The sequence below is a fragment of the Beta vulgaris genome, chromosome 1 (genome assembly GCF_026745355.1).
Source record: "Beta vulgaris subsp. vulgaris cultivar EL10 chromosome 1, EL10.2, whole genome shotgun sequence".
NCBI classification, from domain to species: Eukaryota; Viridiplantae; Streptophyta; class Magnoliopsida; order Caryophyllales; family Amaranthaceae; genus Beta; species Beta vulgaris.
In genome coordinates, this window is record NC_079202.1 from 28,732,661 (window position 1) to 28,748,586 (window position 15,926).

General features: G+C 35.0%; 2 protein-coding genes across 2 annotated transcripts; both read left to right on the top strand.

The window, feature by feature from the left end:
- The first annotated feature begins 362 nt into the window (after window positions 1–362).
- LOC104884300 (uncharacterized) lies at window positions 363–2,810 on the top strand. Its single transcript, XM_010668925.2, has one exon. It carries the CDS (start codon window positions 363–365, stop codon window positions 2,808–2,810), a length of 2,448 nt encoding a protein of 815 aa, XP_010667227.2.
- Window positions 2,811–4,687: 1,877 nt separating this feature from the next.
- LOC104884301 (uncharacterized) lies at window positions 4,688–6,691 on the top strand. Its single transcript, XM_010668926.1, has 6 exons — window positions 4,688–4,763; window positions 4,860–5,279; window positions 5,322–5,564; window positions 5,711–5,914; window positions 5,995–6,221; window positions 6,374–6,691. Exons 1-6 carry the CDS (start codon window positions 4,688–4,690, stop codon window positions 6,689–6,691), a joined length of 1,488 nt encoding a protein of 495 aa, XP_010667228.1.
- Window positions 6,692–15,926: the final 9,235 nt, after the last annotated feature.

Sequence of the window (15,926 nt, forward strand, 5' to 3'; positions counted from 1 at the left end):
CAAAAAATACCCCTTAGTTGCATTTAAAACGATAAATAAAACATAAGTATATGTAACTGGTTGATTTACTAATATCAATTTGATTACTCATACGAAAAATTGACAAATGTAGGTGATTAGTATATTATTCAGATAAAAGCATCGATCTTTGTGCCAGATTGCCAGCGCACGCGTATTACTTATTTGGTATGTATTTTCTTAAACTCAATTTATCGCTTACTTTTTATTGTACTGTTTATATTTGTTGAGTTGGGTTAAACTGATTGATTAGTGTTATGTGTATTAAGTCTTGAACCAATTTTAGAAGTAATACTTTTAGCGATTAGCTAAAGAACGTCTAAATATTATTTCAGGTCAACAACATGAATAAACAAATATCTATTACCTCCTTTTTTAAAAGAAAAAGACAGGAAAATGATACAATTTCAGTTGAGGAAGACACAACCCCAATTAATGAAGATATTAATCCTACAACAGCACATAACCAAGAAGAAGAGCCTTATAAAAGGAGGAGAATTGATATAGTAGATATAGATTCTTTAGAACGTGACCCAGGATTACGTCCTCCAATTTGGGATTATCCTGCTGGAAGAGTACGAAACGAAGTAAGACGTGCTTATATAAAACTAGGCCCATACCAACCCAAGTTAGATTACCCTTTTTCAGGGCCAGTGAAACATCGTCGTCGATTTCAGTCTACTTGGTTTAAAAATTTTCCCGATTGGTTGGAATACTCACCCTCAAAAGATGCAGCATTTTGTGTACCTTGTTATTTGTTTACTGAGACACCAGATGCTCGAGTAAAGGCATTTACTTTAACCGGATTTAAAAATTGGAAAAAGGTTAATGATGGAAAACATTGTGGATTCCTTGCTCATGTGGGAGAAGGTCCATGTACAATACATCGAAGTGTTGTACAATCATATAGGACTCTCCCTAAACAAAAGGCAAATATTCGTAATGTTATCAATAAACAAAGTGAAAGGCAAATTAAGCAAAATCGCTTGCGTCTCAAGGCTTCTATTGATGTTCTTCGCTTGTTAACTACACAAGGTTGTCCTTTAAGAGGTCATGATGAGTCGAAAGATTCACACAATCAAGGAAACTATCTTGAATTTAGAAAAACTTTGGCGATATATAATAAAGATGTTGGCAAAGCAATAAGACAAGCTCCTTATAATTCCAAGTACAATGCTCCATCAATCCAAAAAGAGATTCTCCACATTATTTCTAATATGGTTCGCAAGAACATTAGACAAGAAATTGAAGATTCCAAATTTTGTATTATTGTTGATGAAGCACGAGATGAATCTAAAAGAGAGCAAATGGGACTTGTATTAAGGTTTGTTGACCGGAACGGAACAATTAGAGAACGATTTTTTGACCTTATACGTGTTTCAGATACATCGGCAGCAACTCTCAAGAGGGAATTGTGTTCAGTCCTTTCTCGACATGAATTAGCGATTGAAAATATTCGAGGTCAAGGATATGATGGTGCTAGTAATATCAGAGGTGAGTGGAATGGTTTGCAGGCATTATTTCTGTCTGATTGCCCGTATGCTTATTATGTTCATTGTTATGCTCACCGTTTACAACTTGCTTTAGTTGCTGCATCTAGAGATGTAAGTCCGATTCATCAATTTTTTTCTAATTTAACTTTTATTGTCAATGTCATTGCTGCATCTCCCAAACGTCTTGATGAATTGCATGCAACTAAAGCTGCTGAAATTAAATGGTTGTTATCTATTGGTGAAATAGAAAGTGGTAGAGGGGCTAATCAGATGGGTACCCTCAAAAGAGCTGGAGATACACGTTGGGGTTCACATCTTCACTCTATTCGTAGCTTTCTTAAAATGTTCAATGCAATAGTCTCAGTACTTGAGCATATCATGGCAGATAAGTCGTGTACATATTCTCAACGTGGGGATGCTGATGGTGCTTTAAATTTATTGATTTCCTTTGATTTTGTGTTCATAGCACATTTAATGGAAGAAATTTTGAGAATTGCTGATGTTCTTTGTCAAGCTTTACAACAAAAGTCTCAAGATATTGTGAATGCTATAAAACTAGTCTCTACGAGTCAAACACTCATTCAAGAAATGAGGGAGAATGGATGGGAAAGTTTTTTGGATTCAGTGGGACTGTTTTGTCAACAACATGATATTCTGGTTCCTAATATGAATGCTCCTTATCTAGCTCGTAGGGATAGAGCTCGTCATCAACAAGATCAAGTTACAATGAACCATTTTTATCGAGTTGAAATATTCTTAAGTACAATTGACAAGCAATTACAAGAGCTGAACCGTAGATTTAACGACAATGCATTGGAGCTCTTGACCTTATCGTCATTGTTAGAGCCAAAGGATGGTTTTAAACAATTTGATATCAATAAGATTTGCATACTAGTAGAAAAGTATTATCCAAAAGATTTTACGGAGCAAGAGAGATACAATCTGAAAGATCAATTGCAACATTTCATTTGTGAAGTGAAAGAAGATCAAAATATGAGAAATTATTCTACTTTGGAGGAAGTTTGTGAACAATTGGCAAAAACAGGAAAGTCAAATGTTTATTTTTTGTTTGACAGATTAATACGTCTAATATTGACTCTTCCTGTGTCAACAGCTACAACTGAAAGAGCATTCTCAACTATGAAAATCATGAAGACAAGACTGCGTAATAAAATGGAAGATGAGTTTTTGGCGGATAGCTTAGTTATTTATATTGAAAGGGAAATTTCGAAGAGTTATAGCACCAAGTCAATTATTGATGATTTAAAAATTTTGAAAGACCGTCGAGCGTTACTTTAGTTCTTTTTTCAATAGTGGGATCATGACCTTGTGATTTTAATATTTTTATATCTATTTTATGATATTTTAGTATAATCTATATTTTTACATTGGATTTATAAGTATACTCATACGTTCTTATAGTTTTATACTTTCATATATGTTAATATGTAATTGTGGAAAAATCTGGCCCCCTATACCAAATCTTTCAAGATCCGCCACTGGTTCTAAGGGAACGCCCATCAAGTCTTTTATACATCCAGCTACGTTCCTTCCTTTTCATAATTTAAAACTCTACATACAACTAGAAATTATCAATTCACTATATTCACTAGCTACTTGCTAATGGAAGTACGTAACATATGTAGTAGACAAATATTAGACTATTTATGAATAATTAAGAATTACTAAACAAATCCAAAAGATTAACAACACTATATAATAAATAAATTCACAAATATATAGTGAACATATACTAAATATACACTAAGTCTATTATACTAAACAATCAATTCAATTCGATACAATAAATATACGTGTAATAAATTAATCACTCAATTTATCTAAAGCATGTAACATTAATAACATTACTTCACTAATTATTATGAATAAATTAAACAATTTGATGAACAACACCAATAAGAAACATGTTCTTTCATCAACAACAACACTTAACATATTTAATTATCAACAACAACAACAACAACAACAACAACACTTAACATGTTCAATTATCAACAACAAATTCACTTAACAACAACAACAACAAATTCACTAAACAACAACAACAATACAATTAAAAACAACAACAACAAATTCACTAAACAACAACACCAATACAATTAAAAATAACAACAACAAATTCACTAATCAACAACAACAATACAATTAAAAATAACAACAACAAATTCACTAATCAACAGCAACATTACAATTAAAAACAACAAATTCACTAAAAAACAATAACAATACAATTAAAAACAATAACAACAACAACAATCATCACACACAACAACAACTATACATCAAAAATACCAAAAACACCCAATTAACAACAACAAATTCAAGCCAAAAATCAACAAAACTAAAGTATAAATTCATACCTTAAACAACTATAGAAGAGAGAGAAAAGACGGCGGCGGCGGCGCGCACATCGGGGAGGCGGCGGCAGTACCTGATCCGGATCTTTAACCGTAGAAGAGAGAGATGGTGCTGCGAGTTGGCGTCTTTAGAGGCCACGTGAAGGCGGCGCGAGACAGGATATCGGAAGGCGGCGATTCCGGCAGCGGCGCGGGTCCGGCGGGAGTCTCCGGCGACAAGGAGGCCAGCGGTTCGCCGGCGAAATTGGGGAGGTTAGGTTTTCGTTTCGTTGATGAGAGTTGGTGAAGGTTAGTCGAAATATTTTGGGAAGGGTCGAAATTCTTTTGGGTATATCCGCCACTTTAGCGTCCGCCAGGGGACTTTAGCGTCCGCTTGACGGACGCTAATTTACGTCTGCCACATAAGTGGACGGTAAAGGTAAGAAGCGGACGCTAATTTGCGTCTGACACGTAAGAGAACGGTAATTCGACGTATATCATCTGTTTCGTTAGACGGACGCTAACGTCAGACGCTATATACACGGATTCTTGTTGTGTTAAGGTAAATGGCAATTTTTTTACCTGGACAAACAAGCATGATGGAGAGGCCAGAGTCTCTTGCAAGTTAGACAGGGCTCTAGGCAATGTAGAATTGGAGAACAAGTGGCAAATTATCGAAGCCTATACTTTCCCTGAGGGTGAGTATGATCACTGCCTTGTGGTTTTGAAAGTGGTGTCATCTGAACATAAGAAGAAACCCTTTAGGTTCTTTAACATGTGGTGCAGTTCAGCTCGATTTATGACCTTGGTACAAGAAGGATGGCAAATGCATGTTCAAGGTACAAAAATGTTCCAGATAGTCATGAAGCCGAAAAATCTGAAAGGTGCATTGAAGGTGCTAAACAAGAGTATGATGATATTTCAGTACAACATAGTAGTACTCAGCAACAGATGTTGGAAGCTTAAAAACAACTGCATCAAGATCCTACAGATGTTTCCCTGAGGCAAGCTGAAACTGTTGCTAAGAATGCTTATAGAGTAGCACATAATAATTACCTTAGCTTCCTTTCCCAAAAAGCTAAGGTAACATGGATAGAAGAAGGAGATGATAACACAAGACTGTTTCACCAGAGCACTAAAATAAGGGGAATACAGAATAGAATTAATGCGATTAAAAATGCAAATGGTGAATGGGCGGAAACATCACAGGGTGTAATTGGAGCTTTTCTTGATTCCTATAAGGATATGGTGGGAAGTAGTAGTGATACAAGGAAGGTGGATAACAGAATCATTCATCTAGGGGAAGTCTTAAACTCAGATCAACATCAAATGTTAGATTTGAATTTTGATGTCAGGGAGATTAAACTGGCCATCTTCTCAATCCCAAATGAGAAGGCTCCTGCGATTGATGGTTACTCCAGCTAGTTTTTTAAGAAAAGCTGGGACATTATAGGCCATGATGTTGTGGCAACTATTCAAGCTTTCTTCAGGACTCGCAGATTATTACAGGAATCAAATGTGACAACCATCACTATAATTCCTAAAATCAAGTGTCCTACTGGGGTGGGAGACTACATGCCCATTGCTTGCTGCTCAGTCATATACAAAGCCATTACAAAACTGACCTGCTCCAAACTTGGTTCTGTATTGCCAGAGTTAATTTCCCCTGATCAAGGTGCCTTCATATCTGGGAGAAGTATCATGAGTAACATCATGCTGTGTCAGGATTTGGTAAAGAGGTTCAACAGGAGGCAGAATCAAGAGAGAGGGATTATGATGAAGATAGATCTCATAAAGGCCTATGACTCAGTGGAGTGACACTTTATGAAAGAATTATTGCAGGCTCTTCGCTTCCCTCCTCATTTCATAAAGTGCATTATGGCTGTATTACAACACCTAAGCTCACCTTGCTTATTCATGGGAGTACTGAGGGTTTCTTCCATGCTAAAAAGGGATTAAGACAAGGGGACCCCATGTCCCCCTTGTTGTTTATGATCTTTGTGGACTACTTAACCAGGGTCTTGCACTATATTGACAAACTTGAAGGTTTTAAATTCATGAAGGGGTGTGCCTCACCGGATTTAAATAATCTATGCTTTGTAGATGATCTGCTCATGTTCTGCAAGGAAGATGTTCACTCAGCTTATCTTGGCTGCAAGCCAATAATGCCAAATCAACACTTTATTGCAGTGGTATAATTGATGATGAAGCAAATAGAATTCAGCAGTTCTCTAGTTTTTCTAGGGAGCAATTGCCATTTACTTACCTAGGGGTACCAATTAGCAAGAAAATGATCTCTACTGCTAATTGTGAAGGATTGTTAAAGAGATGGTTTGCAGAATTCGTACATGGGGTACTAGTAACCTATCTTTTGCAGGGGGGGCCAACTCATTAATTCAGTCTTGATGAGCATCCATAGCTATTGGGGGCAAATCTTTGTCATTCCTACCTCTGTTATCAGAGAGGTTAATGTTATTTGTAGACATTTTCTATGGACTGGTAAAGCTGTTGGTGCCAAGAGTGGTTATATTAACTGGGATCAGGTGTGCTCAATGGAACATAGTTGCTGTGGGGAAGCTTGTGTGGCATATTGGCATTAAGAAAGATGACCTATGGGTTAAATGGATTCATTCCATTTATATTAAGGATCAGAATTGGTGGAGTTTCAGTGCTCCACCCAATGCAAGTTGGATTGTGAAGCAACTTTGTAAAGTAAAGAGCACACTACGTGGTCTTAATATGCAGAATCGGCAGCAAGATAAAAAGTATTCCATAGCAACTGTGTATCAAACTATCATTCATCAGGGAGAAGTTGTGAACTAGGTGCATGGAGTTTGTCACAGAATGGCACTTCCAAAACACAGAATAATTGCTTGGATAGGTATTCAAGGGCGATTGCAGACAAAGGAGAAATTATTCAAACTGGGCATTAGTCAGCAGAGCACTTGTTGTATTTGTGAGTGGACAGAACAAACACATTTTCATCTGGTTTTTGAATGTGAGTATAGCAAGCTTCTACTGGTTCAGATTATGGAGTGGATAAGTGTTAATTATAGACAGAGAACCCTAATCCAATGGCTCATGTGGATAAGAAGATCATATAAAGGCTCGAAGTTAAGGAAAGGAGTCCTGATTGCCTCCATACAAGCTGTTGCATACCATGGTTGGATGGTAAGAAACATGGCGTTCTGGCAGAACAAAGTAAATAGTATACAAAATATTGTAAATAGTATTCAGCATATAGTGAAACATAGAGTCTTGTATTGTCTCCCAAAGAAATGTAGTACAGTTGATAGGAGGTGGATAACAAGTATATAATGAGTACGCCTTAGCTTACAGTGTTGATTGTCCTAGGTAGCTGATTCCTAGGATGTATGCGTTTTGGTTTGGTGATTAATATACTAGCTTACTTACCAAAAAAAAAAAAAGTATTTATTCTAACATATCTGATCTTCTTAGTTTTCGCATACTCTAGAAGTTACATTAAAACAACCATCTCTCATTGGATTCAACTGTACTTACCCTACTACATTGTTAGAAGGTTAGTCTAGGAATTATTTCTGACATGTGTATGACAACCATATGACAACCTATCAAATTTTCGAGTTGTTGCCGGGGAGACGATATACTTTATTTTATTTTTATATTTGGTGAGACTGTATATATTTTTTCTCTTTTGAGAATATTATTTTTCTTTACTACTTTTTCATGTTATGGAGTCATGTTAGCATTATAATGGGGATAATTCTTTTGATAGGCAACATAGTCATAATTCTTGAGAGTCTCATGTTTTCAGTTTTGATAAATCATATCAAAATACTCCTAATTTTTACATGAATTCTCGTGAATTACATTATATGTTTTGTGAATCGTATATATATGCTAGTGATTCTAGAGCATTTTTTCTTTTCCTCGATATGAGAATGAAGTATTGTGGAAATACTATCATAAACTTAGTGTTTGTTGGTCGTAATCCTGGAATTAAACTATGGAACACGTTCCTAGTGATTTATAAGGGGTTAAATCAAAAAGTAGGATAGTGGTAGAATCTCTATCTAATGGAAAAATTCTATTCCAATCTCCTTCTAATTATTGGGATTTAATTGTGTGATTGTCTCGGGATACTTAATAGTGGGAAATGATTTTATATACTCAACCAATTCAATCACCCCAAACATACATTACACATATCATTCTTGTTCAAATAGTCACTATACTTCTCCCGATTTTTCTTTGTGTGATGTGACACTCGTAAACGGATTTGACCCCTCATCCCAATATACATGTCAATATACTCAAAATTCCTGTCCCCGACCATATGATGATGATGAGTGCTGGGTAGAAAATGCGAGCTAGTGGAATGATGATACGATTGAAAGAAGCACGAATGTGATGGATGTTGTGCAGGAGGAACAACCCTTGGCGGAAAATATTTCCATGGAGAAGTCTAAAGTTGAGAGTGAGAAGATTCATGAATCTTTATCGGTTCCACCTATTGTTTTTTAGTCTCATGTTTCTTTCTCTTAAAAACTTGATCTTATTCATTGTTCCCATGTATTATATCCTTCATTATTTCTTCTTTATCCTCTTTTGAACGACTCTCGTGATCATGTAAGTAATGTACACTTAGTTTTTTCTTCTTCTTTTGGAGTCATGTAAAAGTACTAACAATTTTTCTTCTTCTTGTTGGTAAATATAACTTTTCCTTTAATTTTTGTTTTTGTAGTTTTAATATTTTTTTGGGACTATTTTTTTTCCTTTTTCGCTTTTACTCTTATATAATATACTCTGAGATGTTTGCAGGAAGATATGATAAGCTTCTTAAAGCATTAAGTTGTTCTGCATCGGTGTACTAATCTTTAATGGTCGTGCGGGACCTTAACAATCAGCTTATCGGGAGGTAACCCGCTTTGTTCTTTTATTAGGTTGACTAATTTTGCTAATGTGTGATGAAGTATTTAATAGTCAAGTTTTTTGGCTATGTTGATTGCCCCATTGAAACTACCACTGTTGTGGAAGTATATAGATACCTTTTGATACTCCCTTTTATTACCCACCCCTTTTATAAGTTGTACATGATCTCCCTTATTTAATTCTTCTTTTTTTCATAAATAGGACATTGTGTCATTCAGTTTGAAGTAGGATGGTTGTCATCACTAAGCGCACGTAAGTTGCATTTAGAGTAGTTCTTTTATTGCTTTCATAGGATGTTACACAATTTGTACTGCTCATTAGGAGTGGAAGTTTACGTGTAACCAAAAAATTGTACTGTTTTCTTAGTTGCATTAGCATTTTTTAATTGAATATGATATTTCATTTCATTTATTTGCATATATGAGACTATTGTTGACACTATTCTGAGAACTTTGTTGATATTTCACTACATTTACTAAGCGTCATTCATTTCCTTCATGATTCTTCGACGCATGATTATTTCGGAATCGATTGTTTGTGGTAAGATTGATTGATCTCTCTATGGCTCGATTCAACTAAACTGTGCAGACACCTAACCTAAGCGAGCTTCTCTACTTGTACACTGATGTATTTGTATCAGTTCTATTCTTTCCTTTGTGATTAGTTTCTCGTTGTTGCATTGATCTTAACTTTAACTTAGTACTCCTTAATATTTGATAGTGCATACATTTTTATATGATTGAGGCGTTTCATTTCATGATTTTAGCTCCATAGTCATTCTTGTTTGCATATTATCCTTTCTCTACCCCACCGAGCCTTTTCTGATTGTATTTGATTGATACCTATATTACAAGCCTTTGACATTATTTGACTCTTGTTCCAAGCCTAGCTTGGGGGAGCGAGTATTAGTTTTGTTTTGGTATGTATTAAATTGAAATGCCCTCTTTGTGGTTTAGATGGATGGAAAAATATGTTTAGTGAGCTTGGAAATTGAAATGAAATTTCAAAAAAAAGAAACACACAAAAAGTGAAAACGAAATGAAGAAAAGAGATGTGAATAAAGTGAAAGAAAAAGGGTTATTCTTGAATTGTTTGAGCAAGAGCGTTTTTGCTTATATTTGGAGATTGTTGGTTGTCGCGTAGAGCTGTTGTGACCTTTGTTAGTCATGTTTTTAGTTATATGATGCTCCCCCTTCTTGGTTTTTCAACCACAATTCCTAATTTTTTTTCCATACCTTTAACCTCAGCCCCTCTATGACCCTTAAAAGTCCACTTAATCATTGTGTATTGTATTGTTGAGTATTAATTGAGTCAAAAATTCAATGTTAAAGAGTATTTGATACATCCAAGTTGACTTGATTTAGGTTGAGTGTCGTCATTTATCCTTTAAACACATGAGAGTATGAGTGCACATAACTATATTGAGCTCTGTTACGTTTCGTTAAATTCATTTTGTGGTATGATTGGAGAGTCGATTGTGATACATGACATGCTAAGCGACTTTGTTCGTGATTGTTTCAATGCTTAGTTTTTGTAGTGATTATGTCTCTCGTGTTTTTCAGTTGAATGTTCGACCCTATTGTTGGCCTATATTGTAGTTGTCTTTTGTTTCAATGTTTATATCTTATTGCTTGAGGAAAGCAATGGTTTAGCTTAGCAGGGGAGTTCTAATAAGTCATATTTATTTATAGTTTTACGTAAGTTTGGATTACATATTTGGAGTATATTAGTTTATTTACTAGCAATTTAGGTATGATTTGCAATAATTATCCATTTTGTGCTCTATTACACTTCGTTTGTGTTTTTCTTAACTTTCCAGGTAGTTTCATAGTTATCTGTAAGCTTTCGAAGCAAACTTTTACGAATTGGTTCGTTGTTGTAAGAAGAGTTGATTCTTCGAGGTTTTCGAACAATGAATACTTGATCATGAACGTGTCACGTGGGCTTTATGATCATCTGAAGTGAAGGTAGCCTCTGTGAATTTCGTTGGAAACTAAACTTGAATAGCTTCGCAACAGTATATCACATACCCTAATGCGATGTCTATAACTCAAGATACAACTCTCTAAACTCAACCTTGTGAATTTGAAAATGAACCAGTGCCCAATAGTCTCCCATCTGCTCCACTACTACTGCCTGGCTAGCTGGGAACCCAGCAATCGCTGGTTAGTCTACCCAGCTAGGTGTCAAGGAGTTATGTGTTTGCGATTAATTCTAGTACATCATCCAATGATATAATTTCTTGAAATTAGTTAACTTTCTAATTTCTTTTGCTTTCCTTGTTTTTAGAATGAGTAGAATTTAGAAAATTATAAATACTCGAGGGATTATCTTTTCTCCCTTATGTTTTATTTTCCCTTAGAATATCCTTCCATGTTCTATTTGATTTGCCCTCTTCTTCTATTCTCTCATGAACCCTAGTTCTTATTTCATCAATTAATTAATCATCGATGTATTTTCTTTACTACTCTATTTTCTATATTAATTACTTCAACTATGTTTCATTATTAAATTTAGTTTTTATTCTTTATTTTAGTTTAAGTAGTTTATATTCTACGATTTTGGGAATCCATGTTTATACTAGGAATCCTTCTTAATACTTGTTTATGGTTTGATTAGCCGTTTATATTTCTGATTGATTAGTGTTTTTTTTTATCTTACAACCTGATCAATTGTCTGATTAAATCTTGCTAATAAGAGTTAGAATTGTTGAAAGATCGACTTTTAGAGGCTTACCTACCATTAGCCATTCAAAGTATGTCAGAGATCGTATTGCATATGTTGAATTGAGAGCTTTAATGCCAGATTATTTGATTAACTTGTGCTATAATCTTAATACTTGAACTATTGATGATATTTGATAGATTATAGTTATGAACATGGTGGATCATTACCCTAAATTCTTTTAGTTTTATTTTTGTATTTTATTAGCCTTGAATTGATTCTCACATCGCTAATCTTGTTTAGTTTTTCCGTAATTTAGAAGTTACATCACTAGGGGAAAAAAAAAAGAAGGGCTGCGCAAGAAGGGCTGCGCTTTTTATATAAGCGCAGCCCTATAAATGAAGGGTTGCGCTTTTCTACAAAAGCGCAGCCCTACAGAACAGAAGGGCTGCGCTTTTGTAGAAAAGCGCAACCCTTCAGTTAGTAGGGCTGCGTTTTTTTTAACAGGCGCAGCCCTATTGGGCCTTAAAACAAACACCCGCTAATAAACTTTAGCATTCTCACAAAAAAAACCCTTGCTCATAAACTTCACGCCTCCCTCTTCTCTCTCTTCTCTCTCATACACCCCCCCTCTTCTCTCTCATACGCCCCCCCTCTTCTCTCTCTTCTCTCTCATACGCCACTTCTCTCTTCTCTCTCATACGCCCCCCTCTCTTCTCTCTCTTTCCTCCCTCTCATATGCCTTTTACACTCCTTCGTTCGAATTTTCTGGTTATCAAATGCCTTAAAACAGACGACAAACACCGTGACTTCATCTCCTTCGTTCGATTTTGAGGTTATCTTCATCTCCTTCGAGAAATTCCCTCCTTCGTTCGAATTTTCTGGTTATCTTCATCTCCTTCGTTCGATTTTGAGGATGTTTGCAAGTACACCGTGACAAACACCGGTTATCTTCCTCTCCTTCGTTCGTCTCCATCAACCCCGACGAGTTGGTCTTCAGATCTATAATGTTAGGGGTTTTTTTTGCATTTTTATTCATTTTCGTTCATCTTTTTTCAATTTTGTTCTATTTTCGTTCCTTTTTTTTTTCTATTTCCGGTCGTTCGTTGCAGCAATTTCAGATCTATAATTTTAGGGTTTTTTCTTCATTTTTTTCATTTTCGTTTAATTTTTGTTACATTTTTCGTTTCTGATTTTGTTTATTTGTAATTGTGATGTAATTTTTTCGGTTTTTCTTTTCAGGATATTAATTTCTGTTTTTTTGGTTTGTATTCAATTCTTTTTGTGTAATTACTATGTAATTTTTTGTAATTCTTTTGTAGTTTTTGGGATATTTTTCATTTTGGTGATTTTGTTGAATATTTTGCTGCAGTTATTACTTTTTGTTGTACTGTTTCTGTTTTATTTCGATGTTTATGTCAATTTTGCGCAAATGTTGATGGTGGATAATGAATTGTGTTTGTATTTGATGTTTAAATGTCAATTTTATGTTGTTGTTCGTAATATTTCTCTGTATAAAAAATGAAAAAAAAAAAAAAAAAATTCTTTTTTTTGGGTCAAAAGGGCTGCGTTTTTTTACTAAAAGCGTAGCCCTTCAAGCTTAGAAGGGCTGCGCTTTTTACTAAAAAGCGCAGCCCTTCTAAGTTTGAAGGGCTGCGCTTTTTAGTAAAAAGCGCAGCCCTTTGTTGTGAAGGACTGCGCTTTACTAGCGCAACCCTACTTGAAAAGTGAAGGGCTGCTGTTGAAAGGGCTGCTGTAAAAAAGCGCAGCCCTACAAGCCATTTTTAGCGCAGCCCTTCTTCATTTTTCCACTAGTGCATTTAAACAACCATCTCTTTGTGGATTCGACCCTATTTACCCTACTACATTGGTAGAAGGTTTTGATAAGAATTATTTTTGCCTCTTAATATCCTGTTTCTTGAGGCCATTTATGAGATTCGTACATATACTAAGCTCTTGAAACAACTAGTGTCCGGCAAGAACAAAGCTTGCGAAGCTGCTAGTGAAGCTCTCTCAAGAGTGTAGTGTTATTCTTCTTAATAAGCTTCCTCTAAAGTTGAGTGATCCTGGAGGCTTCTCCATTCCAAGCTTGATTGGGGATGTGACTATTCAATGGGAACTTTGTGATCTTGAAGCCAGTGTAAGTCACATGCCTAATACTATTTTTAAGAAACTTGAATTTGGTGATCTTAGCCTTAGTCGCGTCTCTATATAACTAGCGGATAGGTCTATCAAATATCGTTTGAGTGTTTTGGAGGATGTACCTCTCCAAGTTAGCAAATTCATCATAAATAGACTTAATTTCTATCATCCTGATTTCTTCGAAATCACCCCGTAATGCTTGTAAACGATTTTTTCTAACCCTTTCGAGTCCTTTACATATCGTTGCGACTATATCCTAAGCTTCATCACTTGTGGTTGCTATCAAGATCTTTACAAATGTTTCACGGTCTACTCTTGTATAGATAGAAAATAATGTCCTTTGATCTTTTTTCTGATTTTCTTTCAATTCATGTTTCTTTTCTTGAGCTAATGAGGATTTGGTCTCATCCAATGGTTTTTCCAACCCATCACTAATAATTTCTCACAAATCTTGGGAACCAAAAAGTGCTTTTATTCTAATACACCAATCTTCATATTGGTCTTTAGATAATTGGGGTACTTGGTTGAACAAAGTTGGTAGACATATTTTTTGTGATATTCAAAAATAACTTGGCCCTAGTACCAAATTTAGGAGTTGCAATTTACAAATTTCTTACTCAAATAATTATAAGGATTATATTAAGAAGAAACATATATGAGTTACAATCCAAAAACATTTATACTTCCCTTTTATATATCTTTCAAATATAAAACTTCTTCAACTTATCTCTGCTTTCTTTCTCAGTTACTATTCCTTTTTTCTGCTATTTTTTTATTACAATGAATCAATAATTCTACATGTATATAACTTATGGTTTACTAAACAAATAAAGGATGAAACTAATTATCATTTTAAACCACTATCTAACTTGAACAAAAGTAAATTAATCATAGTAATGCTAAATAAAAGTTTGATTTTCAACACATTTGTGACAACTACCCTAAATTGATTGTTTGAAATGAGTTGAATGAAAGCCGATTTGAACTCAAAATTATTTGCTTGTGTGGTGGGTGTGACAATAACACTTGTTCGAAGCATATGCCATAGGACCACAAAACTATTTCTTGCTCTAATTCATCAAAACTACAGGATGGAACTTGTAAAACTTTTAGGACTTTTAACGAAAGGAGGATGTAGTTGTTCTTGCACTCTCCCGCCTCTCACCCCTCTTCTTATAGCGTTTACGGTTCTCTCCATTTCCAAATCAAGTGGAATAATAGGCAAGGCACGATTGCTTTGTGGCATAAAAGACCACAAGGCTCAAGAGGAGTACTCAAACAATTTAGGAAAAAACCAAGTAGAGTTATGGGATTAACATGTATTGGGGATATGCAAAGGGAATAAACAAAACTAAACACCACTAAAATCATTCTTAGGGAGTTTAGATTCCTAAATGTAGCAAAAAAAAAAACCTATATGTTTCATGGCGTTTTAACCTAACTAGGCAAAGTAAGGAATTGAAATCAAACCCAAGTCAAAACAAATCAATAAGTGAAGTATGACAACTAATCAATCATTCATGAGTTCAACCACATAAAAGTAAACCATTAAGGGAGAAACAAAGGATCAAAAGATGATGGAGCTCAGATCAACTAAGTCACCAATCAACATTAATGATTGAAAATGCACAAATACCAAAAATAACAAACCCAATGAGCTCTACTTATGAAAATATGATGGAGACAATGATTGGACAACTCATAATCCTAATTAATGAACTATTGACTACCCATCATACTAGTAAACATCCTAAACATGAAAAACTAGCAATAAATCACCAATCTAAATGTAGAAAGATAGAGACATCAAAGAAAAAAAAAACAAAAAAAAAAACTAGAGAACAAACAAGAAAAAACTAAGAAAAGATGAAACTTTAATCTAGATTAAACTATTAAACATGAAGATTAAACAATAAAATTATGAAACTAACAAGCTAGAAATGCATAAAAATAATGAGAAAGAAAGAAAGGATTGAGAGGATTACTAAGGAAACAAGAACTGTAAAGAAATTTTCACTTTTAAATTGATTTTGAATCTCCAAATCACACCTCTTGAGCTAAGTTTTCTCTCTCCTATACCAGTAGCTAAGTTTAGGGTTCTAAAAAATCTAGCTATCTTTCCAAAAGAGAGTAGGGGAGTATTTATACCTAACTAATTACAGATGTCATAAAAGCAAAGAAATGCAAAAATGGACCAGTGGGTAGTAGCCCGGGTGGGCTTGTGTGCAAGTGCTGAGGCGGATTGGGAAAGAGCCGAGGCGGTGCAAGGTGACCGGGCTTGAGAAATAAGCCCAGGTGTGCGCCAATCTTCTAGAAGTAGGCAGGAAATTTGGCTCAT